The 27,604-nt window shown below is 46.8% G+C and overlaps 1 protein-coding gene across 1 annotated transcript in view; it reads left to right on the top strand.

Moving 5' to 3' along the window:
- LMX1B (LIM homeobox transcription factor 1 beta) overlaps positions 1-27,003 on the top strand; it is a 183,077-nt gene extending 156,074 nt beyond the window's left edge. Inside the window, 10 exon segments of the mRNA XM_043988952.1 lie at positions 16,612-16,844; positions 21,926-21,957; positions 21,959-22,096; positions 22,954-23,034; positions 23,185-23,251; positions 25,596-25,667; positions 25,670-25,741; positions 25,744-25,758; positions 26,847-26,873; positions 26,876-27,003. Of these exon segments, the coding sequence (XP_043844887.1) occupies positions 16,612-16,844; positions 21,926-21,957; positions 21,959-22,096; positions 22,954-23,034; positions 23,185-23,251; positions 25,596-25,667; positions 25,670-25,741; positions 25,744-25,758; positions 26,847-26,873; positions 26,876-27,003 (865 nt within the window).
- Positions 27,004-27,604: the final 601 nt, after the last annotated feature.

Here is a 27,604-nt window from a genome sequence, read left to right as displayed (position 1 = left end):
CTATCAGTTCAGCCCCCTAATTTCAGTCCAGTTCTTCCCATCCTAATCCAGATCCCTTAAATCTGAGCCCAGTTTTCTCCATTCTGGTCTAGTTCCTTTGGTTCCCAGTCTGGCTTCTCCATTCTGCCTAGCTCTACCCCAATCCTGAACCAGCTTGTCCCCATTCTAGTCTAGCTTCTCCCAATCTCAACACATAAGGCAGTCTGATGGGTTAAGGGTTAGCTGAAGGTCAGGGCTGGGCCCAGAATTAGCTCTGGTCAGGAGCCTGGAAGAGAATGTACCAAGGACCAATGTCACGCAGGTAGTCCTGGTCCAGCCCCCTGAATTATAGAGGCGTAGGGAAGGGTCGAGGCCTGAAAAGGGAAGTGAGGAAGGGCTACAAGAACAGGACCCAGAGTTGGATCTGTAGCTGGGGAGGATCCATATGAAGGCAGGAACCCCCAGGACTATGTGCTTCCTTACTTTCGTAGGGTTGGAACAAGTACTAAAGTTCTTAAGTTGACAGATAGGTCCTCAATGGCATGAAAGCCATTTATTAAGCACTTATGATGCACCAAGCGCTGTGCTAAGTCTTGGGGATACAGATAGAAAAGCAAGACCATCTCTGCTTTGGAAGAACTCACATTCTGTCAACAGCACCACCATCCTCCCTGTACCATAACTTGGCATTATCCTTGGCTCCTAGTTGTCCCTTACCTCACATATTCAATCAGGTGCCAAATCTTGCTATTTCTACTTCTACAACATTTCTCATGTCCAGCCTCTTCTCTCCACTCACACAGCCACCACCCAATTTCACCACTCACATGTATTATTGCAACAGAAGCTTGGTCTCCCTTCCTCAAGTCTCTTCCTACTTCACTACATCCTCTACACAGCTTCCATAATGATTTTCCTTAAACACTGATCTGACCATGCCACTCTCCTACTCAATAAACTCTTGTGACTCCCTATGTCCCCTAGGATAAAAAGCCTGACCCTGATATATCTTTCCAGCCTTGTTCTGTAACAACCCCCTCCCACATTCTAGTCCTCTTCCATCTCTTGCCTTTCCAAGGGATGTTTCCATGCCTGGAATTCACTCCCTCCTCATTTCTACCTCTTAAAGTCTCTTGTCTTCAAGACTCAGCCTTTCCTGATTATCCCAAATACTAGTCTAGTACTTTCCCTTACTACCTCATATTTGACTGCCTTGTATTTGTTTGGATTTATTATTATATATGTATAGTCTTATGTTTGTAAACATTTATTATCATGGATCTACTTGTCTTCTCCATTAGAAAGTGAGCTCTGGGGCAGCTAGGTGGTGCAGTGGATAGAGCACTGGCCCTGGAGTCAGGAGGACCTGAGTTCAAATCTGTCCTCAGACACTTGATACTTACTAGCTGTGTGCCCCTGGGCAAGTCACTTAACCCCAATTGCCTCACCGAAAGAAAGAAAGAAAGTGAGCTCTTTGAGAAAAGAGATAGTTTCATTTATTGTATTTGCATATCTAGCACCCAACACAGTGCCCGGTACATACTGGCCCTTGATAAATGCTTGTTGATTGATTTTAATTAAAGAAGACAACACATAGGAATGTTCACTTGTAGGGCAGATGAAGAGACCCAAGGTCCTTACAATTAAAGCAGATGGCAAAGAGCAGGGATCTTCAGACTGTAAGGGCAGGTCAGATGGCAATGTCCAGATGGAGTCTAGACATAGTGGTGAGGCATTATGATAAAGCCCAGCGGACCTTAGAAAGCAATATTATGGCATGCTCAATGATCTGATTTTTCCCCAGAAATATTTTACTTGTTGACTCCTTGTTCAATCCTTGTCCCATACCAGTGACTATGGGGAAGGGAATAATGTTCTTGAGGGTCAGAGTAGAACAGAGCTCTAGATTACTTCAGATAGGGATGGGTATGATGGGGGTGGATAGAGTTAGCACTGAGCTGGTAGGAACTGGGAAATGGAAGCTGGGGACTAGGAAGGCAGGAGGCTACCCACAATGTTTTTTTCTAGACCCTTGGGATTCACTGGCAGCTGTTATGAGCAGGATGGAATGGGAATGGGGAAGATCCAGAGGCCTCTCACAGTGCCTGGTTTAGCTAGTACCTCCAGTCACCATTTGGGATATTTGAACACAGTGACCACTAGAAGCTACTTTTTCCTGTGTTTACTGTCTATTGTTATCAGGCAATTTGCTATTTGCTTGTGATATCAGGTAACAAGTTACAAGCTTAATACTGGACAAAAAAACTAAGAATATTCTTTTGTAGGTGTAGAGCTATGAGTACACCTGTATGCTCATTGGCACAGTCTTTCTCTTTACCAACCCAGTAACAACCCTTCCATGCTTCAGTAAATGATTTTATGACTTCCTCCAATAGAATGTAAGTTCTTTGAGGGCAGGGATTATTTTATTTTTAACCTGTTTATCCCCAGCACCTAACACGTTTAGCATATAGTGAGCATTTCATGAACACTTACTGATTGGTTGAATTGTTGCCAAAAAGACTTCATGCCCTTGTGTGCCAGCTCTCTGTGATGGATCTTCCTGAGCTTAGATACAATGAATAGTAGATCCACATTTTGTTTGCAAACTTCTTTGAAAGGTTGGTAGGACCTGCCAGAACTTATGCTCTGCAGGAATAGCTAGTAAACAATGACTATTTAATTTGTATTTTTTTCCTTCAATTTCATGTAAACAAAATTTTTAACATTCTTTTTCTTAAATGCTGAGCTCCATATCCTTCCTCTCCTTTCTCTCCTTTCTCTCCTTCCTTCCTTCCTTCCCTGCCTCCCTGATATGGCAAGCAATTTGATATAGATTGATTATACATGTGCAGTCATGCAAAACATTTCTATATTAACCATGTTGCAAAAGAAAATGCAGACCAAAAATAATAAGGTTATAAAGGAACATGCTTTAATCTGTATTTAGACTCCATCAGTTCATTCTCAGAAGGTGTATAGCATTTTTCATCTTAAGTCCTTCAGAATTGTTTTGGATCATTGTAATGCTAAGAATAGCTGTCATTCACTATTGATCATCAATCAATATTGCTGTTATTGTGCACAATTTTCTCCTGGTTCTGCTTATTTCACATTGCAACAGTTCACGTAAGTCTTGCCAGGTTTTTCTGAAATCATCCTGCTTTGTCATTTCTCATGGTACAATAGTATTCCATCACAATCATACACTATAATTTGTTTAGCCATTCCCCAATTGATGGACATCCCCAATTTCCAATTCTTTGCCACCACAAAAAGAGCTAATATGAATTTTTTGTATATGTAGGTCCTTTTCCTTTTTAAAAAAATCTCTTTGGGATACAGACCTACTAGTGGCATTGCTGGGTTAAACGGTATGCACAAAGTTTTCTAGCCCTTTGGGCATAGCAACCCAAAGACTAAAAAGAAATAGAAAAAGGGAAATAATAGGCTAGGGGTAGAGACAAAAATTAAGTACCAGAAATACACTTTTTGCTTTGGTTTTGCTCATACCAACTTTACTTTGATTACTCTCTCTAGAACTCAGCTGATTTCAAAGCATGTTCTGGGCACCACATGTTAGAAAGGACATTGACAAGTTGTAGTATGTCCCAAAGAGGAAGAGGGCCAACAAGATAGGGGAGAGGCCAGAAGACCATAACACGCAAGAATCGCTTTAAGGAAATGGGGATATTTAACCCTGAGAAGAGGGAGGAGTCATGTTGGCTATCCTCAAATATCTGAAATGCTATCATGCGGAAGGAGGCTTATTATTCTTTGCCCCAGAGACATGTTTAGAGCACTGAGAAAAAGATCCTGGAAGACAGGCTTCAGTTCAATAGAAGGAAGTACTTCCTAACAGTTAGATCTGTTTAGCCATGGAAGGAGCCGACTGGTAAGATGGTGAGTTCCTGAGTCGCTGGAGGTATCTGGGTGAAGTCCCCTTGCAAGGATATTATGAAAGAAGATTCCTGCTCAAGTACAGGTTGAACCAGCTGACTTTTGAGATGGAGAATCTCTAGTTCTCTGATCATTCCATGCCAATACTGCCTTATTGCTCTGCTTAGGGAAGCCAAACACTTTGCAGATATTATCTCACTTGACCCTAACAATAGCCCTGGAAGGTAGGTGATAAGAACAAGGTCATATTTGAATACATCTTCCCGACTTGACTTGGCTCTATCCACCGCCAAAGTCTTAAAAGAACACAAGATCTTGAATGCTTTGGCTCTGTGTTGTGTTTGAGTTTCAGAACTGTTTTCTTTCTAGCGTAGCCTGAAACAATCCTTCCCCTTAAGCAAAAATTCCCTTTTGTAACTGCCTGAAGCAGATTTTCTTTCCCTCTCCTTGAGCCTTTCAAGTAGATGAACTCTCCTTCCCCATCTCCCCTCTTCTGCTGAGTTATATTGGCATTTTTTTCCAGCCAATGGAACAGAATCCCAATGAGTGCCACAATCTTCCACGTGGCCCCCCTGGGAGGCTTGAGCCTTCTAGTGTTGCTGCAACATTCCTCACACTCCTCCAGGGAATGACCTCCTGAGCTGGAGCCCCTTCTCACTATTATCTTCTGTGGGAATGACCCTGATCTTCCAGGATGGATTGGTTTTAAGAGCCAGCCAAAAGTCACATGGAGTTGAGTCCTGATGGACAACACATTGTTAGTGAAAGTACTGGATTCTGAGTCAGAGGAGCTGGGTGTGAATCCTGGCTCTGTTATTTAGTACCTTTGTGATCTTAGACAAGTCACCCCTTCGGTTTTCCCATCTGTAAAATAATGGGGTTAAGTTGGAGTGAACACTAAGGTCCCTTCCACCACTAAATCCTATGAACCTAAACTGTGTAACCAGGGGAAAGTCACTTCAGCTCTCTGAGTCTTGGTTTCTTAATCTGTAAAATGGGAATGGAAATGCCTGTATTACCTACCTTGCAAAGGTGTGCGGTAAACCTTATGGTGCAATAGAAATGGGGCTATTTTAACTGAATAAGGGAGTCTTCTCCCAAAAGACAGACCCACACATGTTTGTAGCAGCAGCGTTTTAACTATGACTGCCATGTGTATTCCCAAGAGATGACCAGTAAGCACTGGGAAGAAGTTTAGGTTTCTGGATTAAACAAGCAGTCTCTCTAGTCTAGGTGTACTTCCTGTAGTGTATATGAAATATTTAACAATAACCAAGTAAAGAGACTTTTGTCCCAAGGACAACTAGGAATGGGTATCATTGATTGGAGCTTGGAGAGTCAGGGAAGGGGTTTTAGAGGATCTCTGAAGAAATCTCTGTGGGATCAGTGATGGGAGTGTTTGGGGGGTTAGTTAGGGGTTCTTGAAGAGTTAGTAAGGTAGGGGGCAGCTAGGTGGCGCAGTGGATAAAGCATTGGTCCTGGATTCAGGAGAACCTGACTTCAAATCTGGCCTCAGACACTTAACACTTACTAGCTGTGTAACCCTGGGCAAGTCACTTAACCCTCATTGCCCTGCAACAAAAAAAAAAAAAAAAAAAAAAAAAAAAAAAAAAAAAAAAAGAGAGAGAGAGAGAGTAAGGGAAGTTCTCATGTCGGGTCAATGAAGAATCTCTGGAGAGATCTTGAGAAGGTTGTGAGAAATAAGGGGGATGAGGATCAGTGAAGTGATAACAATAAGGGGATTTCTGAGTCAATTAGATGGACTGTGTGAGAGGATATCAGGGTACTCAGTGATAGCCTTGATTGGCCAGTGAAGGGATTGCTGGAGTTTTTAATCAAGGTGTGTGTGTGTGTGTGTGTGTGTGTGTGTGTGTGTGTGTGTGTGTGTGTGTACACAGGATTGTCAATATGTGGAACCCTGCCTACTGATGCCCTAGCCCAAGTCCTGAGGGACTCAAAAAAGGGACAATTTTGCTCTTTGGCGCAGACCTCCCTAGGTGTACTCAAGACCAGACATGGGGATATTCAATCATTCCCTGGATCCAGAGCTCCGACTTCCTGGGGCCTAACTTAGAACTGTTTTCTCAGTCCATTTGATGAGGACAAGGTTCCCCCTTCCCTAGGTATCTACTGGAATCTGGCCTTAATGACACAGGTCTGAGTATCTGAGGGAAGCAGCATGAAATAGGAGAAAGAGCATAGACCTAAGAGTCTGACTCTATCATTACTTACTTGTGTGACCTTGGACAAGTCACTTCCTCTTTGGGGGCCTCACTATTCTCATCTGTAAAATAAGGAAGTGAAACTTAGATGATCTTTTGGGTCCTTTCCAGTGCTAATATTTTATATTCTCAGGTCCTCCCAGCGTTAACGTTCATGGAATCTCTGTATCTAAGCTTCCCCTCTAGCAGTCCTGGTTTACACAAGTGGGACTTACCCAAAGTCACCTGCAGGCAGGGACATTACTTAAGACAAGCCAAGATGAGTGAGGGAAGGCAGCACACCTTCCTGGAGAGAGCCCAGGTTGGAAGTCTGGGCAGAGCCATGACAAATCTGTGTGGTGCCGTCAGATCCTGGCTCCAGCCCTCCCTCTCTGCGTGAGCATGGCCCAATTGCTCCCCTGTCCTAGTCTGTTTCTTCACCTGCAAAATGTGGGCTGTGGGAGTATCAGGCTAGACAATCTTGAAGCCAGTCCTCCTGTCCTAACGGTCCTCAGTTTAAGACCCTCCCAGTGCCAATATTTTCCGATTCTGTGACGGGGCTCTGGTGGGGTCTCGGGGGTTAAATTGCCATCTCGGAGTGCCTCAGCACTTGGAAAGGTATTAAAGTGGAATTAGCCTTCTGCACAATCCGGCTCTTGTGTCCTCCTGGGCGGTGGTGATTGGGGTTTCATTGTTTGCAGCAGCAGGGTTCTGAGTGAGTGAGACTCTATAGAGAGGAGGGCCAGGGCTCAGTCTGCAGCAAGCGACCCCGATAATCCGCCTTGTTTCTTGAAGGAGGATTTACTGGGGGCAGCGCCACTTGGGAGCGGCGTCCGGCTGGCCCGAGGAGATTGTGGGGCCACCCCAGGGAGGGCCCGTTGCTATAGCAGGGAGTCAGGCCTGCACATTCCCTCCCACCCCATGGAGAATAGGCCCCTTGGAAAGGAAAATCGGGGATTAATCCAGCCCACAATGGGAGACAGGAAGATGCACCCAGGAACAAATAGGAGTTACAGGCTCCCAAATAATGCCCAGTGACCAAGGGAGGAAACAGAGAGAGAATGAGGAGGAGGTGCTGAAGAGATGGTTTATTTTCAATTAACAAAAGGCCATGAGGGGGTTGGGAAGGAAGGCCGAATCTGGGAGGATGATCGCCTTGTCTTTGGGTGACTACTGGCTCAATTCAGTTCAATTCAACAAACATTAAGTCAAGTCAACAAGCATTTATTAAGTGACCACTCTGTGCAGATCACAATTCTAGAAATGATATACAAAGTTTAGATTAGATAAGGCCCCTGCCCTCATAGGGTTTATAGTCTAGGAGGGCGGGAAATAGACCCCACTTCTATAACACTTTAAAGTAAACAAAACATTTTCCTCACAACCATCCTCTAAGGTGGGTCAGAGGAAAATGATCATCTCCTTTTACAAAGGGGAAAATTGAGGCCCAGGGAGGGGAAGGTCATACAAATATCGAGTACCAAAGCTAGGATTTGAGCCCAGGTCCTCAATTCCAAATCCCTTGTTCTTTTCACCATATCATGGTACCAGAAGACAAAAGGCAGCCCCCTAACTTCAGACAATAGTTCATTGCCTTCCTCTGAGCTCCCCTTTCCAGAACCCTCCCCCTCCCCCTCCTGCTGTGTTATACATGGGAGATGCTCTGAGACCAAATCAATGACACATTTTGTTTATAAAGTCTCCCCATTTTGTTTTATTCCCCATGTTTTTGCAATATAGATAACAGATGACACCCCGAGTATCTGCCACTGCGCAGCAATAACCCAGCAGAGCCTTTCGAGAAGTATTAATAATAGATTGTGTTGATGAGTTTGGAGAAAGTAGCAATAGACCCCCCACTGCAAGGACATTAGCACCACACGCCTAACAGAGCTTCCTTTGCAAATCAGTTGTTAAATTGGCTGCACTGATGGGTTGGCCACAATTGTCTCAGCCCCCACCACTGAACAGGCAAAGGCTGTTGAGTGCTTTACACTGATCCCAAATAAGCCCTTCCCTTCCCCCTCTCCACTCCCACCTCCCACTAGCATATTCTTGGTGACTAAGGACAGATGAACCTAGCCAATGAACTCTTGCCCAAGGAGAATTAATTTAGCCTGAATCCAAGAGATATATAGGAATTACTATAAGAATGGACTAGGATGGAGAGAAGAGGAGGAAAGAGTATACAGTCTGGACAACAAAGAAGAATATGATTTCGTTTTTCCCACCTGAAGGTATATAGACATAAAATGAAGTGTTTTTAAAACCTAGGATGTTAGGGAGGGACTTTAGAATATAGAATTTTCACATAGAGAATGTAGCATATTAAAAATGAAAAGGACCTACCAACATTCTAGTTCAGTCCTTGGCTTTTTACAGAAGAGGAAATTGAGTAAAGGGGATGCCACAGAATATTCTAGGCTCTCCCTGCCCTGAGATCCCAGGGCTCCCAAAGATCCAGGGCAATGGCAACAGAAGTAAGTCTGATTCCAAATAAGGTATCCCTGTAACCTCCACTGGGATGTGAGCAAATTCTGGAGAGGGGACAGGAAAAGAAGGAAAAGTATCTAAAGTAGGGATTTTCAATCTTTTTTTGTGTCTTGGAGCCCTTTGGCAGTTTGATGAAACCTATGGACCCTTTCTCAGAATAATGTTTTTAAATAATTGAAGGAAATGCTGAGTTTCAGTTGTGAAAACAAAGATGTATTTTTTTTCCCATCCAAGTTTATGGATGCCCTGAAATCCATCTACTAGGAGTCCATGGATCCTAGGTTAACCCCTGACCTGAAGGGATAGGAAGAAGTTCAGGGAAGGAAGCAATAGGGAGAAGGAAAAATAAGCAGAGGGACAGATGCCGTGAGAGAGAACTAGGAAGAGGCATTCCTAGTGAGGTTTGTGACTGACTCTGTGAGAGCAAAGGCTGCATGAACTGAGCCCTTAAGGGGGCCTCTCCCTTCCCACTGCCTCTTTTCTATAGTGGAAAGAGCCTTGAATTTGGAAATCAAGAGACCTGGGTTCAAATCTCAGCTCAGCCATTTTCTACCTCTGTGACCTTAAGCAATTCCTTTTTTTTTTTTTTTCTCCTGGTTTCGGTTTCCTCCATTGTAAAGTGAAGGGACTGGATTAGATTAATCTCTAAGATCCCTACTGACTCTAAATCCTAGCATTTAGACGGCAGGAACCCTCCCAAAATGTATCTATCCAATGTGTACTGCAGGCAGGGCTGCTTTCATTACTTTCATGGCCCTTGACCATCTACCTGCCCCCAGACATCCTAAGTGACAGACTCCCCAGGTGCAGGATGCCTTTGTCCCCAAGCATTATCACCCCTGTGGGCATACACTGTATCCCTGGCAGACACATCCCTTGCATTCCTGCCTACTGAGGGAGGGCACCCAGGACTGTGGCTACCAGTGCCTCACCCCCTGGCCCCATTACCACCTTGGGCCTAGCCCCATGGCTCTGGCTCCAATTACGACCTTGCCATTATGAATGCCATTGGAGCGCTTCACTTTCATGACAGTTTCTGGGCTCCAGAACAGATTAGGGGAAAATTACAGCCGTAATCTGTGCCGCACAATTGCGGGGCCATAAAGAGGGATGGGAATGGGGAGGGAAGAGCGATGGCGTTCCCAAAGGTGGCGCACCGCCGAGCAGTGCCAGGGACTTGGTAAATGAAAAATTGTTTTAATTCTCTCCTAGCAGCAATAATTTGATTCTTCATAAATTTTTCCATCAAAGTGTGGTGAGGAAGAGCGGCTGTAAAAATGCAGACATGTGACAGTGATAAAAGATAGGGGAGCAGAGTGGTCAGCTGAAGGGGGGGCAGGAAAGGCAGGGGAGGGGGTGAAGGGGTGGGATCCCACAGCCTGGCCACAGCCTGGGAGATTCCAGCATCAGCCAGCATTCGCTGTGTTGTGGTTTCTTAAGTCTTAGAGGCGGAAGGGAGCTTGGGATAGATTGTTGGAGCGGGAAGAGACCTTAGAGATCATTTGGTTCAGTCCCTCTCGTTTAACAGGAGAAGAAACTGAGACCCAAAGGAAGAGAAGTGACTTACCCAAGGTCACATAGGTAGCATCAGAACCAGGATTCCTTCCAAGATCTTCTGATTTCAAATCCCATACTGTCTGTATTCCCAGGCCTTTATTCTTAGAGATGGTATCATCTCCAAGAACAGAGATAGGGATTTCAAGTTCAGGGCTGGCTTCTCTGCCCCACTAGCCAAGACCTATGTCCAGCAGGGGGTCAGGAGCTGCCTCCCTGGTCCTCAGACTTCAGGACTGTGCAGGACGGGGTGGGGCACTTCCCTGCTAAACTAGATGCTCTGGACCCTCACTCAGCCCTTTGCTAAGTCCCCACAGCAGGACAAGCCAAGTAAAAGCCCTGGATTTGCAGTTAAGAGAACAGGATTCTAGGGCAGCTAGGTGGTGCAGTAGATAGAGCACCAGCCCTGGAGTCAGGAGTACCTGAGTTCAAATCCAGCCTCAGATACTTAACACTTACTAGCTGTGTGACCCTGGGCAAGTCGCTTAACCCCAATTGCCTCACTAAAAAAAAAAGAGAGAGAGAGAACAGGATTCTAATCCTGACCCTGACACTTTTTAGCAGGCCACCATGGGCACTTTACCTTCTCTGGCCTTAGTTCCTTTAATTCCTACCCCCCCACACACCCCCACACCCCCACCCCCGCCCGCCCCAATCTCTGAGTTTAATTCAGCCCAACAACCTGAGCCCATCTTTCTGTCCTTTGAATTCTATGAAGTGTTTCTTTTCCCTTGGTCTAGCCTGGAGGTTAACAGACACTCTTGCTATTTAGGAAAGGGTCTCCCCAGAGAATATGGTAGGCACCTACACACATAACTGGCTCTCTCTTCAGAGAGCCTGTCTCTTCCTCCTCCATGCTGCCCTAGACCCCTCTGAGCCCCAAGCTGCCCCTGGCCCTACTCCCACACAGTCATACAATCACAGGGATAAGCACATATACAGAGAGATAGACATACTTCAGTCTGCTGTGTCTTGCACATGCAAATACACACATAGACTGTCATACATGCATGAATGAATACACAGAGAGATACACACAGGCATATGTGCACATGAATGCATGGAATGCCGCACCCAAACACATAATGTGGCCACACATATACATTGCTATAGGTGCAAAAGCACATGTGGACACACAGATATAGGTATGAGTAAACATATGCACGCACATCATAGAAACACAAGCGTATGAGGTACTGACACGAGCCACCATACATAACCCTAAGCCTCATCATTGACTCCACACAACCCTCTGGCCTAAACTCTACCTGGAAGCTGGAAGTCCCAGTGGGTAGTGAGAGGCTAGCCTTGCTGGAGACTAGAAACTCCTGCTTCCTGGTGTGTGTGTGTGTGTGTGTGTGTGTGTGTGTGTGTGTGTGTGTGTGTGTGTGTGTGAGTGAAGGGCCTTTCCCAGCCCCAAGAGATAGGAGAACCTCCTTTCCCATCAGAGGAAATGAGTGTTCTCTGCCTGCCTCTCCTCCATTGGCCAAGCCTTGTCTCTGTGGCGCTCCATCTGCTCTTCCCTCCCTCTGCATAGGAGGTACTGATAACCCCTTGAATAGGAGGTCTGATAACCCCTAGAAATAGCCCCACAGTAACTGGGGAACAGGCCACCTTGGGGAAAGGGAGTGGTTAAGGCACCCGTCCCGTGACTGAAGGCTGGCCAGGATAGGGCAAGGCTGAAGAGCTCCCAAGGGCCGGTTGGCAAACAGACAGTATCTGTCACCCAGCACACTTTAAGCAGGGCACCCGCCCTCTTGCTGCCTGCCCCGAGACAAGCCTTCAGTAAACAAATGCACCAGGACCAGGTCTGCTCTCCTTAGAGCCGGTCTGTTGAGCAAACCCCTTGAACCGAACTTAACTCAAACAGCAAATTTCTCAGAGACAGCTTGGGCGCTTCCAGCTTGTAATAAATTAGTTGTAATAAAACAATTACAAACTGTTTGCCCAGAAAGAGGAGGAAGCAGAGGGCCCTCTCGAAGTGGGAGGGAGACACGGGATGAGAAGGACCTGAGGTCCAGACAAACAACTATTAAGCCAGCCAGTGGAGAGAGGTGGGCCGTCTCCAGAAGCCTAGGCTGGGGTCAGGGCAAGGGAGAGGGAGATAACTGTTCTAGGGGCAGCAGTTAGTCACTGGGCTTCAAGGTCGATGCCAGATGTCTTTAGGGCAGGATGGCATCCATTGCAGGGAGCTCAAAGACATTCATTGGACCATTTTCTAGCAATCCATGAAACCTGGCTCCCCATGCCCCACCCCCACCCCAATACACAGCCTCCCTGGCCGCCTCTCCAGGGCTGGTTGCACTTTCATTGATTACCTCTGCTCATTGGTTGAAGCAGGAGAATTAGAATAGAATACTCTTCGCTCCCCATTGCCACTTCCAGGTTCTGCCATCACTCACTAACTCTTCTTCCTTTGGGGCTTGTGCTATTCATATCTACCACCCAATCAAAATCCTGGTAAATGTTGTCGACAGACCTCTGGGTCACTTCCCTTCCTCCCTCAACAAATCCATACTTGGTTCACAATTTTTCTGTCCTCCCCAACTCTTGCCTTCATCCTAGAGGACTTCAACCTACCTACTGACTGGCCTTCAAACACCCTCACTATTCAGTTCTTCAGCCTCTTCACTTCCACCCCACTTCAGCCACACTCAAAGATGGTCAAACCCTTCATCTTGCCAACACCCACAAATGTACCACCACCATGTTCAAGAATTCTAAAATCCCTTTATTCAACCCTAACCTATTGGGTTTCTACCTCTCCCTCTGACTTCCCTCACCAAACCCTATTTTTTATTGACACCCTACTTTTCAATCTCTTGACACTTCAGTTCTCTCCCAGGCCATCTCTTTTCCACTGGCCATTTTCTCTTGTTTTCCCCATCTTGACCCTTTGGTAAACCAGTTCAGCTCTACACTGTCCTCCTCTCTTGAGTTCCTGGCCCCCTTTTCATACTGCTGATTACACCCTGCCAAGCTTCAGCCTTGGATCATTACCACCATCAAGCTGCCTTTGTTCCTGTATACCTGCTGCTTAATGAAGGTGGAGAAAATCCTATAGCCCTTCTGACTGAGCCCACAACAAATTTGTGTCATACAACCTCACCTGGGTCCTCACTGCTGCTCGTACATCACATTTATCAATTCACTTTCACCCCTCCTGAAACCTCCCATGACTCTCCCTTCTCCTACCTTCTCATCCCAGAACCTTGTCTCATATTTTACAGAAAAAATTGAGGCCATTCGTCATGAGCTGCCTCTGCTCCCCTCTTCCTCCTCTCATCATTCAGCTATCTCTCTTTTGCGGCTATCTCTTCATTCACCCATATCTCACGTGATGAGGTGGTCTTACCCCTTACAAAGACTAATACCTCCACCTGCACAGGTGATCCCATTCCATCCTGTCTCTTCCAACAGATCGCCCCCTCTGTCATGCTCATTCTGTCACTTATCTCCCTGTCTGCTGGCTCCTTCCCTGCTACCTACAAATGTGCCCGTGTCTTGCCCATCCTGAAAAATCCCTCATTTCATCCTTCCATGGTTTATATCTCTTCTGCCTTCTGTGGCTAAACTCCTTGAAAAGGCCACAGCTAGGATATGTGCCTCCATTTTCTCTCCTCTCATTCATTTCTTAACCCCTTACAGTCTGGCTTCTGGCCTCATCATTCCACTGAAATTACTCTCTCCAAAGTTACCAATTAGCTCTTAATTGACAAACCTAATGGCCTTTTCTCAATCTTCTTTCTCCTCGACCTCTCTGCAACCTTTGACACTATTGATCACCTTCTTCTTGATAATCTCTTTTCTCTGGGTTTTCAGAGCATCACTCTCTCCTGGTTCTCTGCCTGCCTATCTGACTACTCCTCAGTCTCCGTTGATGGATCCTCATGAAGGTTATGCCTTTAAACTGTAGGTATCCCAGAGGATTCTTTTCTGGTCCCTCTTCTCTCTCCCTCTGTATTTATTCACTTGGTAATCTCATCAGCAACCATCGATTTAATGGCCATTTCTGTGCTGATGCTTTTCACATCTACCTATCCTGCCCGAACCTCTCTGCTGATCTCCAGTCTCACATCTCCAACTTCCTTTTAGACAGCTTGAATTGGATGTCCGCTAGACATTTTGAACTCAAAGTGTGCAAAATTGATCTCATTATCTTTCCCACTCAACCCTCCCCCTCGACTTCCTACCTTCCCTGTTACTGTAGTGAGCAACATCATCCTCCTAATCCCTCAGGCTCACAACCTATCTCTCACCCCCCTCCATATCCAAGGCTTTGCCAGGACCTGCCTATTTCACCTTTGCAACCTCTCTTAAACATGCCCCCTTCTCTCCTGTGACCCTGCCCCACTCTAATACAAGCCCTCATCACCTCAAGCCTGTATTATTGATTGCTACAGCATGTTAGTGTGTCTGCCTGCCTTGAGCTTCTCCCCACTCCAATCCATCCTCCATTTAGTCACTAGAGTGATTTTCCTAAAAAGCATATTTGACCATGCCATCCCCCCTCCCCACTTAGTAACTTCAGTGGCTCCCTAATGCCTCCCAGGAACAAATACAAAATGTTATTTTGGCATCCAAAGCCCCCAACTCTCTTCCCAGTCTTCTTCTACCTCACTCTCCATCCAGTAACACTGGCCTCCAGGCTGTTCCATGAACAAGACTTCATCTCTCAGCTCCGGGCATTTTCTCTGGTTGTCGCCCATGTCTGGAACAGTCTCCCCTCTCTACTCAGACTACTGAACTCTCTGACTTTCTTGAAGTCCCAACTAAAAGCCCACCTCCTATAGGAAGCCTTCCCTAACCACCCTTCTTAACTCCAGTGTTTTCCTTCTTCTAATCATTTCCTATTTATCCCATATGTAACTTGCTTTGTATGTATTTGTTGGCACATTATCTCCTCCATTAAATAGTGAACTCCTTAGGGGCACAGACTGCTTTTTGCTTCTTTTTATATCCCCAGCACTTAGCACTATGCTTGGCACAAAAAGGTGCTTCAGATTTGTTTATTAACTGACTGCCTATCAAGTGCCAACTATGTGCGGTGCTAAATGCTTTACAAATAGTATCTTAAACTTCACAACAACCCTGGGAGGGAGGTGCTGTTATTATCCCTATTCTACAGTTGAAGAAACTGAGTCAGACGGAGGTTAAGTGACTTATTCGGTTCACACAGCTTGTAAATGTCTGAGGTCAGTTTTGAACTCAAATCTTCCTAGCTCCGGGCCCAGTGCTCTAGCCACATGTGTGGGTAGAGGGGGGAAGTTTTTCAGACCCTGGGTTGAGGGGCTCCCCTGGCCTTGGGCCAGGTCCACTCTTATAATGAAGCAGTCCCAGATAAGCTTGGAACAGCAGAAAAGAACTATTAAAAATAAGTTTTTTGGGGGCAGCTAGGTGGCGCAGTGGAAAGAGCACCAGCCCTGGAGTCAGGAGGACCTGAGTTCAAATGTGACCTCAGACACTTGACACTAGCTGGGGACCCTGGGCAAGTCACTTAATCCCAACTGCCTCACCCCCCCCCAAAAAAAAGTTTTGTCGATGCCTTTTGTTTTCACATCATAGTCATTTCCAGAAATCTTTCCTCCTTGTCCTCAGGATCTGACACCTATCTTCTCCCTTGTAACAGAGAAAAAGGCCTTTCATAATAACTGCATCTAACAATGTATGCACCATTCTGGCCCAGTAGTTTTATGCCTCTTCTAGGATGGAGGAGTCACAAACAACTTCTTTAGGGGCTGCTAGTGTTCTCCTGATGCTTAGGAGGTTTAGGGGGACAGGGAAATCTTATGAATCTCTCAGCTCACAGTGACCCCTGGGGCAAGTCCCCTGAGAGCCTCCCTGTGTCCCACCATCTAGCAACCTGGGTTCTTATCCTGACTGAATCCTGCTTCCTAGATATGTAACCTTGGGCAGGTATATTCCCATTGTCGGGCCTCAGCTTTCTCACCTGCTAAATGAAGGGTTTGGATTAGATGATCTCTAAGGTCCTTCCAACTCCAATAATAGGTGAGGAAGGCCAGAGCTCAGGGAACAAAGACCCTCCTACCTGGATTCAGGACCCAAGAAGCCCATGGGACAGACTTCTCATATCCCCTTAAGTATTACATACATGTATACAGATATGTCATATATAACGTATGTGTATACAGGTCCCTTTCTTCACAGAGGGAAGGGGAAGGGAATGAGCATTTATTATATATCCACTGGTGTGCCAGGCAATGTATTAAGCTTTTTACAAATATCATGTCATTTGAGGGGATGTGGTTCCTATTATAGGAAATGTAGATCAAGGCTCCAATGTATTTTGAGGGGTGGCCTCTATAGGGTAGAGTTTGTGGGAGGGGGGCCTCAAGAGCAGACCCACCCAGGTCCCTTAGCAACCACCTCCAACCATAGCAGCCAAGGGCTCTGTCCCACTTAACAGGGTGGAGAGATCCACCTTGTATCTGAAGTCTTCCTGTCCCTCCCTGCCCCCCAACAGACTTTTTGCAGCCAAGTGCAGCGGCTGCATGGAGAAGATTGCACCCACAGAGTTCGTGATGCGTGCCCTCGAATGTGTGTACCACCTCAGCTGCTTCTGCTGCTGCGTGTGCGAGCGGCAGCTCCGGAAAGGTGACGAGTTCGTTCTCAAGGAGGGCCAGCTGCTCTGCAAGAGTGACTACGAGAAAGAGAAAGACTTGCTCAGCTCTGTGAGCCCGGACGAGTCCGACTCCGGTGAGTCCCCAGCATCCTACCTCCAGGAAGAGCCGGGGGCTTGTGGGGGTGGAGAGAAGCTAGGGGCAGGGAGAGGATCAGTCTTGGTAGGAGGGAGGACGGGCACACCAAGAGGAGGGGGCCTTGAACACCTCAGAATCCACTGCCCGGGAGGCTTCAGACCTTCCAGGGCTTTGGTCCCATCCCCCCAGCCTGGTCCTCCAATGACTTTGTCTGTTCACAGGCTACATCCCCAGGAGAGCTACTCTGAAATTGGAGCTACAGGCCTAGCCGGTCCCTTCAAATCACCAGGGCTTGCCTGCCATCCATGATATAACAGCCTTTTTCTCCCTGCAAAACCCATCATCAGATTCCTCTCTCTGACCACCCCAAGATGCCACAGGAGAGTAACATACCTCTCAGTATAGCACTCCACGCTCTGTGGTCCAGTGGTCAGTGTCTTATTGTTCAGTCATTCAGTCTGGACCCCATGGACCATACTGTCCAGGTGGTTTTCTTGGCAAAGATACTGGAGTGGTTTGCCATTTCCTTCTCCAAACTGATCCCTTTTGGTGAGCTGATGATGGGCTTGGGAGAGAAAGAACTTCCCTCTCTTTCAGTGAGAGGCCCCAACCATTCATGGACCTGTCACTGGCTATGGAACAGCAGAAAACTGCCTGTCTCATGGGACAACTGACTCTGAGGCTATTTCCACCCCCCCCCCAACTTCTGCCTTGGTCAGACCATATTTGGAATACTAGGTCCATCTTGGCACAGCACATTTCTGGAAGAGCATTGACAAACTGATGCAGCAGGCAAGATGTGGTTGCTCTAGCCTCTCAATCTGTTGAAAGAACTGGGAATGTTTGCCCAGGTGAAGGAAATTTAGGAAGAATAATGATTTTAAGTATTTTCAAGACAGGGAAATTAACTCCTTCACATTTAATGATGAAAGCTGCCCAACAATAAATGGCATTCATTGTGTTGTAGTGAGTTCTTTGTGGACAAAGATCTTTTACATTGTGTTTCAGTGGCACAATAGAGGACACCTATGTTGGTTGGAGGAGGGAGACTTAATGGGGCATTGGATTAGAAGTCCAAAGGAGCCCTTCCACTGTGCAAGTCTGAGTCTACTGAGGGGACACAGAGAACAATGGGAGGAAGATTATGGAGATGAATGACAGGAATACAGAGTGATATATCGGCTAACTTTAGTTCTCTAGGAGCTTGGAGTTTGTAAAGGAGTGACCAGAGTGAAGGCTAATCTAAACTTTTTCATAGGAGATGGACCTGCAGCTTTGATTTAAATCAGTTGAGGGATATGGTGTGGCAGGTCTCAGAAAGAAGGGTGCTTTCTACTAACTTCAGAGGGTTCATAAATGGCCAGATTGAGGTAGGGAATAGAAATTGGGGAGCCAACTCAAGTTCCCTGGGGGAGAGAGAGCTTAATTCTATATGTAAAAGGAGGAGAGGGGAAGAAGCTGCCTGGGTATATGTTTCTCTCTAACCATATGTACTCAAAAGAGCAAGAGTGTTGGCTCAAGACCCAGCCTGGTGACTTAGGTGGGCAGGTTATTTCTCTGACTTGCATTTTCTCATCTGTAAAATGAGTCAGACTCCATGACCTCTTTTTGTTGTTGTTCAGTCGTGCCTGACTCTTCATCACCCCATTTGGGTTTTCTTGGCCAAGATACTAGAGTGGTTTGCCATTTCCTTCTGCAGCTCATTTTCAGATGAGGAAATTAAGGCAAACAGGGTTAAGTGACTTACCCAGGGTCCCATAGTGAGTTAGTGTCTGATGCCAGATTTAAACTTGGGAAGATGAGTTTTCCTGACTCCAGGCCCAGCACTCTATTCACTGCGAAACCTAGCTGCCCATATGGACTTCTAATATCACTTTGCAGTGAAGCCTAAAACCTAGGTCAAATCTCAGATCTACTGTTAACTATCCGTGTGACTTCAGTTAAGGAATTTAACGTGCTTGAGCCTCAGTTTCCTCTGTAAAATTGGGGAACTGTAAGCTTGCCCTGCCAACCTCCCAGAGCTGTGAAGATCAAGTGAGGCTATGGATGTGAAACAACTTTGTAAACCGTAAGGTGTGCTGTGTAAATGTAAATGATCATTGGTTATATTCATTATATTAATCCCCGGCTCCATAACCTGGCCAGGACAAGCCATTACTACATCTAGCCCCCAGAAGGAAACCAGGAAACCCATTTGCTGATTCAACATCCAGCCCCATCTTTCCCCTCCCCACCCTCTGAAGTCTAAGTTCTGTGCTCCTTAAGGTGGATTTTTTCCTCTGGGTTCACAGATGATCAATATTAGGTTCTCTTTCTTTAAGGTTTTCAGAGCACTCTCCTCACAACCACCTTGTGAGCTAGGCAGCCAGGCCTTTGTTTTACAGGTGAGTCTATTGAGCCTCAGAGAGGGCTTATGACTTGTCAGTGGTCATTCAGCTAGGACATGTCGGAGGCAAGACTCAAACCCTTATTTTCTGATCCTGAGCCTAGTGTTCTAGTCACTAAACTGTGATTTGGAAAGAACATATGATATCTCTGTCCATGTCATGTGTGCATGTGCGTGCATGTCCTTCTTCTAGACTGTGAACTCCATATGGGTAAGAAGAGCCTTTCATCTCTTATTTTTTCCCCTGAGGGAGTACAGGTTTCTGTATCTGTCAATCACTTGTCAAGTCCTTGTTCATTCTACCTCTGGCATTGTCTTCTCTCACTCACGGAGATACTACCCTAGCTCAGGTCCTCACCACCTCTTGCCTGGAATATTATAACAGTCTTCTAATTGGTCTCTCTGCCTCCTTGCTTCCTACTCTAAATGCACTGAAACACAGCTGACAAAACAATTTCCTAAGACACAGGTCAGAACTTATCACTGATCTGCTCAAAAGCCCTATGACTTTCCAGGATAAAATATAAACCTGATATCTAAGCACCTCCCCAATTTGACTCCTGCTTCCCTTTCCAGATCATTTCATATAATTCTCCTTCACACATTCTATGCTGCATTCAAACTGGCCTCAATATTTCCCGACTCAATATTCCATTTCTCATCTCAGTACTTTTGAACAGGCTGTCTTCCATGCCTGGAATGCAATTGATATTGTATCTGAGTGTCCCTTGCTCTCACCCAAACACCCAAGAGAATGTATATTCCTTAAGCAAGAATTACCCAGTACCCAGCAAATTTAATAAATGTTTGCTTAATTGAATGTGGTAGAAGGGTAGGGATGAAGGCCATTTATATATATATCTATATATATATATATATATACTATATGAAGGACATACATTTTAGTTGGGTTTTTGCCCAGGATGTCCCACTTATCTCAATTCACTTCAGTTTTCCATCTCCCATATACCTCCAATACCAGTCTTACATTCTCATTTTCTTTTTAAGCATTCCTACATCTCTGTCTGCTGGAAATTGGCCCCAGAGATGTTCTCCACTTCACCATGTACTAAAATAAACATGTCATTTTCCCTACTCCAGTTGAGGACATCACTACCAACTCAATAACACATGCTCGAAAGCCTGGGATCTTCCATTATAATTCCTTCTCCATCACAACCTCCCCTCTTGTCAAGTCCTGTCAATTGTGCCCCTACAATATGAGTCCCCTTCTCTCACCTCACACTGCTGCCACCATAGTTCAGGCCCTCATCACTTTTCATCTGAGCTATTGTAATTCATACCTAACCGAAAGCCCAACCTCTAGTCTCTTCTCTCCCCGGCACCTACAGATGCTGCTAGAATCATTTTCTTGTTGTACTGGCCTGAACATGTTTCTGTTCTGCTCACCAGTGGTTCCCTATTAGGATCATAGATATTTAGCTGGGGAGAAACCTTAGAGGTCCATCTCATCCAGCCTCCTCATTTTACAGATAAGGAGCCTGAGGTTCAGAGAGATGTGCCCAGGTCACACAGGTAGTAGATGACAGAACTCAAAAGGCAGAGTCTAGTTCAGCACTTATAGTGGATTATGATGGAGAAATCAATCAGAGAAGTCTGAAAACTAATACAGTAGCCCGCTGAGAAACGGGTGAGAAAGCTGGAGGTGTGAAGTGGGCATTCTTCTTAAGCGGAGGTTTGGAGCTCATAGTCCCCACCCTACAATCAGAGGCAGAAGGTGATAAGGAGGATGAGGAGGAGTGACAAGGAGTTGAGATCTTACAGAATGATGAGGTTTTTCCCAATAATGGAGCTTCCTGGGGCTTGGTGGCAAGTCAGAGAAGTCCTCCAGAGAAATGCATCAAGGTGAGATATGTATGGCAGTATAGATGTGTACTTTATATGTATGTACATGCTGGGAGGATGGACATGGATGTATGAATATGCATCATGGTGTATTTGTATTATGAGACAGTAAGTTATAGATAATCAATATAAAATGATCAGTGGGTAGGGGAGAGTTCCCTGACAATCACAGGTCCTTGATGGATTGACACTATTTGTGGAAATGACTTTCTGTGTTTACGTGTATATGAGTGTGTGTCTTCCCTCTCAGTTTTGCTATTTCTCTAGAGCCTTCATAGAAGCCCTTGTGACTTCCCCTTGGGTATCTCAGTCTCTGCCCCTGGTATTGTGGGTTAGGGTGGGAAAGTGCTGGGCTTAGCCCTTAGGGGGAAAGGGAAGGCTGTGACAGACTGGTGTAGTGGGAAGACCCTTAGTTTTGAGTTTAAGTTCTGCCCCTGACACTTCATAGCTGTGTGACAGTGGCCCAAACTACTTCCTCTCTTGGAGCCTCAGTTTTTCCCATCTGTAAGATGTAGATAACATTGTTTTTGCTGCTCTCCTCCATGTATTAGCTGTGTAAAGAGTGTTTTGTAAGGCACTAGAGAAGTGGGAATTAGAGTTATTATTACTCCTTATTCCACTCCCCATCTCAGATGGAGAAATAAACTCAAATAGGAAAGCAGATTGACCAATGTGAGCCACTGGCTAAGAGCACCAGGGAGTTACTTTGAAGCTCCATCTAAGACTATGTTGTGCTTATTAGAATGGGGCTGTGCTTGTATCTGTCTTTTCCTATTCCTTGATGGCCTCAAAGACCCCTAACTATGTTCCCCATGTCTTGTCCACAGTGAAAAGCGACGAGGAGGATGGGGACGTGAAGCCCGGCCAAAGGCCAGGGCGGCCAGGGAAAAGGCAGCGATGACGGGAAGGACCCTAGGAGGCCAAAGCGGCCCCGGACCATCCTCACCACACAGCAGAGGAGAGCGTTCAAGGCTTCCTTTGAAGTTTCCTCCAAGCCTGTCGAAGGTGAGTCCTGTTATAGACATGTGCTCGGCCAGTAACAGAGATCGCCTCTTCCTTCCTATTCATACTTCTCCCTATCCTGACCCTGTTCCTCCCTCTCCAAGCGACCCTCCAAGGATCCCTGTGTTCCTGGAGCTGGAGGGACCTGGAAGTTGGCTTCCCTCTTGCTAACTAATTAAGGTGAGGCAGTCTTGGACATGAGGTCTGGAGACCTGAGTTTGGATACTGACTCAGAAATAACAGTCCTGTGAATTTAATTAATTAGTCCACAAATAGAGTAGGCTGCCTGTGATAGGAGTGGCTTATCCATGCCTGGAGGTTTTCCAACAGAGGCTGAAGGAAAGAGTTCTTGCTGAGGTAGGGTTGAATGAACCGCCCCCTGGATCTGCAGGGGATCCGGGGGTCTAAAGAAGATGAGAGGAAACCATTGTCTTCAAATATTTGAAGGACTGTTATGGGGAAGACGGATCAGATTTGTTTTGTTGTCCCAAGAGGGCAGAGCTGGAACTAAGGGGTGGAAGGTTAAAGGGTGGGCAGATTCAGGCTTGACCTAGGAAATACTGCCGCCAATTAGACCTATCCATAAGTGACTCTATAGAAATGAAAGCTGCTATCATAGGTCTCTGGAAGCATTCAGGAGATGTACCCTTTCCAACTAGGGGAATATCTCACCTCATCCCAGAGGGTCTTCCTAAGGCCATAGTTCTAGATCTCTTCCTGGCTCTCTCCCAGATGAAGGTTTATTTTTAGTGAGAGAGGGCTGAGTCCAGCTTGGAGCCATTCCTGGAGGGTAAATGATAGGTTTGGGGATGGGGGATAGAGGGACTTGACTGGTGTTTCCTCTCTCCCTGAGCAGGTCAGAGAGACACTTGCTGCTGAAACAGGGCTCAGTGTTCGCGTGGTCCAGGTGTGGTTCCAGAACCAGAGAGCTAAGGTAAATCAGTGACCATTTCATTTTACTTCCCATCTCCCTCCCACCTCTCCCCTCTGGTTCTACCTACTCCCCTTCCAGCAGCTGAGACAGTGCGGGGAGGTGGGTAGGGGCTGCATTTCCACTGACATGGTCTGTCTTCCCTTTGTGCAGATGAAGAAGCTGGCAAGAAGGCACCAACAGCAGCAGGAGCAGCAGAACTCACAGCGGCTGGGGCAAGGTGTGTGTGTTTGTGGTGTATGTGTGTGAGTGAGTGAGTGAGTGAGTGAGTGAGTGAGTGAACGGTAGGGTCTCTCAGTGTTGCAGGGGTAAGGGGACCATGACATAAGGTCATGCCAAGCCAAGCACAGGCCTCTTTTATTGAGAAAAAGTGGAGGCTGAGGGGTGACATGATTAGGATGTATGTATTTATCAAGGGCCCTGTTTCCCTGAACCTCAGTCCCTAGAAACAAGAAGACAAATTGCAGGTCAGTTCTGTCCAGCTTAGAGTGTGCTTGGCAGCACCTCTTCTGAAAGGTGGTATGCGTTGAGAATTATTAGGTAGCTTAAAAAGATAGGCCTCCTGAATAGGGTACACAAGAGCTGCGTATTAAAGAGCGTTGAGGGTGTTGGGACCCAGCCCTGACTTCAGAAGTAAACATAAGATTTAAGGACTTAGTGTTGGAAGGAAATGCTAGAGATCATATAATCCGGGAGCTCTTACCCCAGGGTCTGTGAATTTGCTTTGAAAATATTTTTTAACTATTTCAATATACTTGTCTCTTTTATAATCCTATACATTTGATTTTATGCATTTAAAAACATTATTAGAAGAAGGGGGGTCCATAGGGCTTCATTAGACTGCTAAAGGAGGGATCCGTGATGCACCATAAAGGCTGAGAATCGGGGGCAGCTAGGTGGTGCAATGGATAAGGCAACTAGCCTTGGATTCAGGAGGACCTGAGTTCAAACCCAGCCTCAGACACCTTACTAGCGTGTGACCCTGGGCAAGTCACTTAAACCCCATTGCCCTGCAAAAAAAAAAAAAAAAAAAAAAAAAAAAAAAAAAAAAAAAGGCTGAGATCCATGATCTTATTCAATACTATCTCCCCATTTTTATATTGGAAGAAAATGGGACCCAGAGTAGGGGAAAACTTGCCCATGGTCCTGTAACTAGTTAGTAGCAAGGCTAGAATTTGATCCCTGACCCTTAGGGGTTCAAATGCAATGCTCTTTGTCCCTTCCTTTCCACTATCCAGACTTGAGGCTTGGATGGATGTTTTGGTACTCTCCTGGTGGGAGGGGGGAGAGCTTTGTAGAGCAACTCTACACTATCAAGTCTTGAAGGATGGACTAGATCTGATAAGGTGAATTTAATCAGGATAAATATAAAATCCTACACTTGGGTCCCAGTAATCAACTACCTAAGTATGGGATGGGTTGGGTGAGTGAGATGTAGATGGGCAATATATTCCTTGAAAAAGAACTGGGAATTTCAATGAATTTAATGAATGCAAGCTTACCATGAGTCAATAGCATGACTCAGAAGCCAACTAAGCTACTGTGACAGGCTTCCTTAACAGAGATGAGGACAGGGGACGGGATAATGTCCAGAAGGAGAGAAAGGAACATCTGTCCTGGTTAGGACACATCTGGAGTATTGTGTTCCATGCTGGGTGTCACATTTTAGAAAGGACTTGAGCATTTAGAGCATGTCCAGAAGAGGTCTATGGAACCAGAGACTATACCATGTGAGAATTAGTTAATGGGGGAGGTTTTGCCTAGAGAAGAAAAGACTTATAAGGAACATTACAGCTGTCTTCAATTAGATGAAGGATTTTCATATGAAAGAGAGATTAGACTTCTGCTTGGTCCCAGAGAGCAGAACTAAGGTCAATGGGCAGAAGTTGTAGAGATGGATTAGGCTCCAAATAAGGAAAAATGACCAACCAGAATTATCCAAAAGCTGCCTTGGGAGCTGATGAGTTTTCCATCTCATGGGAAGCCTTCAAGGGAAGGCTGGATAAATCCTTGTCAGAGATGATGTAGAGGGCTTTTTTGTTGAGGTCCAGATTCTACTAATAGACTCCCCTCAGATGCCTTTCACCTTGAGATTCTCTGTCCCCAGGGTTGAGGCAAAGGGAACCTCTTCCTTGTTAAACAGTGTCTGGGAAGAGAGCCGAAGCTCTTGTCTGAGATGGGGTTATGTGTCTCCAGAAGGTGTGGGGCTTGGTGGACTGCTCCCATGAGAATGACCACGAATGTGTCTGTACTCTCTGAATTGCACCCCTGAGACAGGGTTCTGGGAGTCAAATCTCATCAATCAATCAAAAATAATAATAATAAGTGCTTAATATGTGTTAGGCATTATACTAGATGCAGGGCATTGAAGACAATAATGAACTATCCCTGCCCTCAATGAGCTTACAATCTATTTAAATACCTAAGTATTCTTCTGGGCTTTCTCGATGACAGTGGGTTTCAGTTTGGTCCAATGGTTCTTGCACAGCCCTGAATGTTTTGTTGTTGTTGGGTTTTTTTGAGGGGGCGGGGTTAGCAGCAAAGGACCTTCTATATCTCTTCAGAGGTCCTGTCTAATCGAATGGAAGGAATGATGGCATCATATCACACCACTGGCCCACCCCAACAGCCCATTGTCGCATGGAACAGAGTACCTACGGTAGCAGTGACCCTTTCCAGCAGGGCCTCACGCCTCCTCAAATGCCAGGTGACCAATGAACCCCTATGGTAAGCCACCAGCCCCACTGCCCTGTGGCCTCAGGGTACCCCAGCCCCCCAGTAGGGTCTCAGGCCCCATCCCCTGTCCTCCATATCCTGGGCTCTGGTCTCTAACCAGGGCCGCAGAGCCCATGTTTCTGGGTACCCTTAGGGCCTCCCAGCCCCATATCCCTTCATTCCCCATGCCTTTGGCCTTACCACTAGGGTTCTCAGGTACCATGTCTTCTAGCATCCATCCCCCTGCCCTCACCGCTTTCTTCTGTGCCCTATGCCCCAAACCCTTAAGGCTCTGGGTGCCCATACCCTTCCCCTTTAGCCCTTCTGCCTTGAGTGCCCACCTCTCTCTGGATCTTAAGAGTAAAAGGAAGGTGCTTGGGGACATCTCCCTTGTAGCTGTTACTGGATGGGCTGGTGCTAGTTTCTGTAGCTTCATCCTTAACTATTATATGGAGATAGGGCTCAGGAAAAGAGTCCCTAACCTGCCCCTCTTCCCGTACCCCCAGCATCACATCTCAAATATTAGCTGGGAGCAAAAGTTAGGAAGCGTCAGGGGACCAGCCCATCCTGCCTTTATCCCTACCCCAATCTCTGCCCCAAATAGGCCACTCCAACTCAGCAGTAAACAAGTCAGACCTAGCCCATGTTCTCCTGATGGCAGTGAGGCCCCTCACCCATTATGTGCCCTGGCATGGGCTTTTCCTGGCATCAGGCTCTGGGGGCTCCCTTGGGGCTGGAGGCTTGAACCTGGTACTTTGGAGGAGTCTCAGGAGGGACCCTTGTTGGGAGGCAGGAGGGGCTCATTCTTAGTAGCACACATGTGCCAGAGGCCACAGGGAGATAAGAGAAGGAAAAGAGGGGAGGGCTCAGAACTTCTCTGGGTCAGGTAGGGGCACATGGGGACTTCCCCTCATGTCCCTAGACCAGTAGAAGAGATCTTTCAGGTTCAGGAAGCTATGGGATGGTGGGGCCTGCTCATCCTGTCTTTTGCACCACCCCTACACAGATTGGGTGGTCGGGGCTCCTTGTGGTTCTATGCTGGTTGGGCGAGGGTCCTGAGGGCCAGGGTCCGGGGCTCTGACCCAGTGTCTGCTCCTCAGGAAACGACTCCATTTTCCACGACATTGACAGGACACCTCGTTAACGAGTCTGAGCGACTGTTTCCTGGGCTCCTCCGACGTGGGCTCCCTCCAGGCACGAGTAGGGAACCCCATCGACAGGCTGTACTCCATGCAGAGTTCCTACTTCGCATCCTGAGAGAGAATGGAGCCCCTGGGCTGGCCGGAGGGTAGAGGAGGTGGGCAGGCCAGCCGTGCTGCCCAGACAGACTCAACAGCCATATGGTGCCCAGCCCTCCCAACTGGCCAGGCCCCTCCCAGCCGCTGTGGCTCCTGCAGCTCCTGGCCCAGCCCTTGTTGGCCCAGCCCATGTGGCCCAGCCCATGTGGCCCAGGCCCATGTGGCCCAGCCGGTGTGGCTCCCTGCTGGGCTGCCCCAAACAGGTGCAACAAGGAGCCTGGGCCGGGGCTTTTCTTGCCGATAGAGACCTATCGCCCTAAAGGAACCCCCAGGCAGGGCACATGGACAGACTGGCCGCCTGCCCCTCTGCCTCCCCCTCCAACACTCTCCTCTTCCTCAGACCCCTCCCAGAGGGCTTCCTCTTCCTCCTCCCAGTCGTCCTCATCCTCCTATTCCGGGTCTTTTTTTGGAAGCTTAAATTCGATATATTTTTTAACCCCCCTCCCCTCATGAACGACACCTGCTGTGGCCCTGCCCCTCCCCCAGCAAAGGCCCTGCCCCCAAGAGAACCCCCTTCCCTGGCAGAGGCTCCACCCTTCACTGCATGCCCCAGAACTCTT

The sequence above is a fragment of the Dromiciops gliroides genome, chromosome 2, assembly GCF_019393635.1.
Source record: "Dromiciops gliroides isolate mDroGli1 chromosome 2, mDroGli1.pri, whole genome shotgun sequence".
Classification (NCBI taxonomy): domain Eukaryota; kingdom Metazoa; phylum Chordata; class Mammalia; order Microbiotheria; family Microbiotheriidae; genus Dromiciops; species Dromiciops gliroides.
The sequence above is the reverse complement of the archived record's forward strand: the minus strand, read 5'-3'. Positions and strand labels throughout refer to the sequence as shown.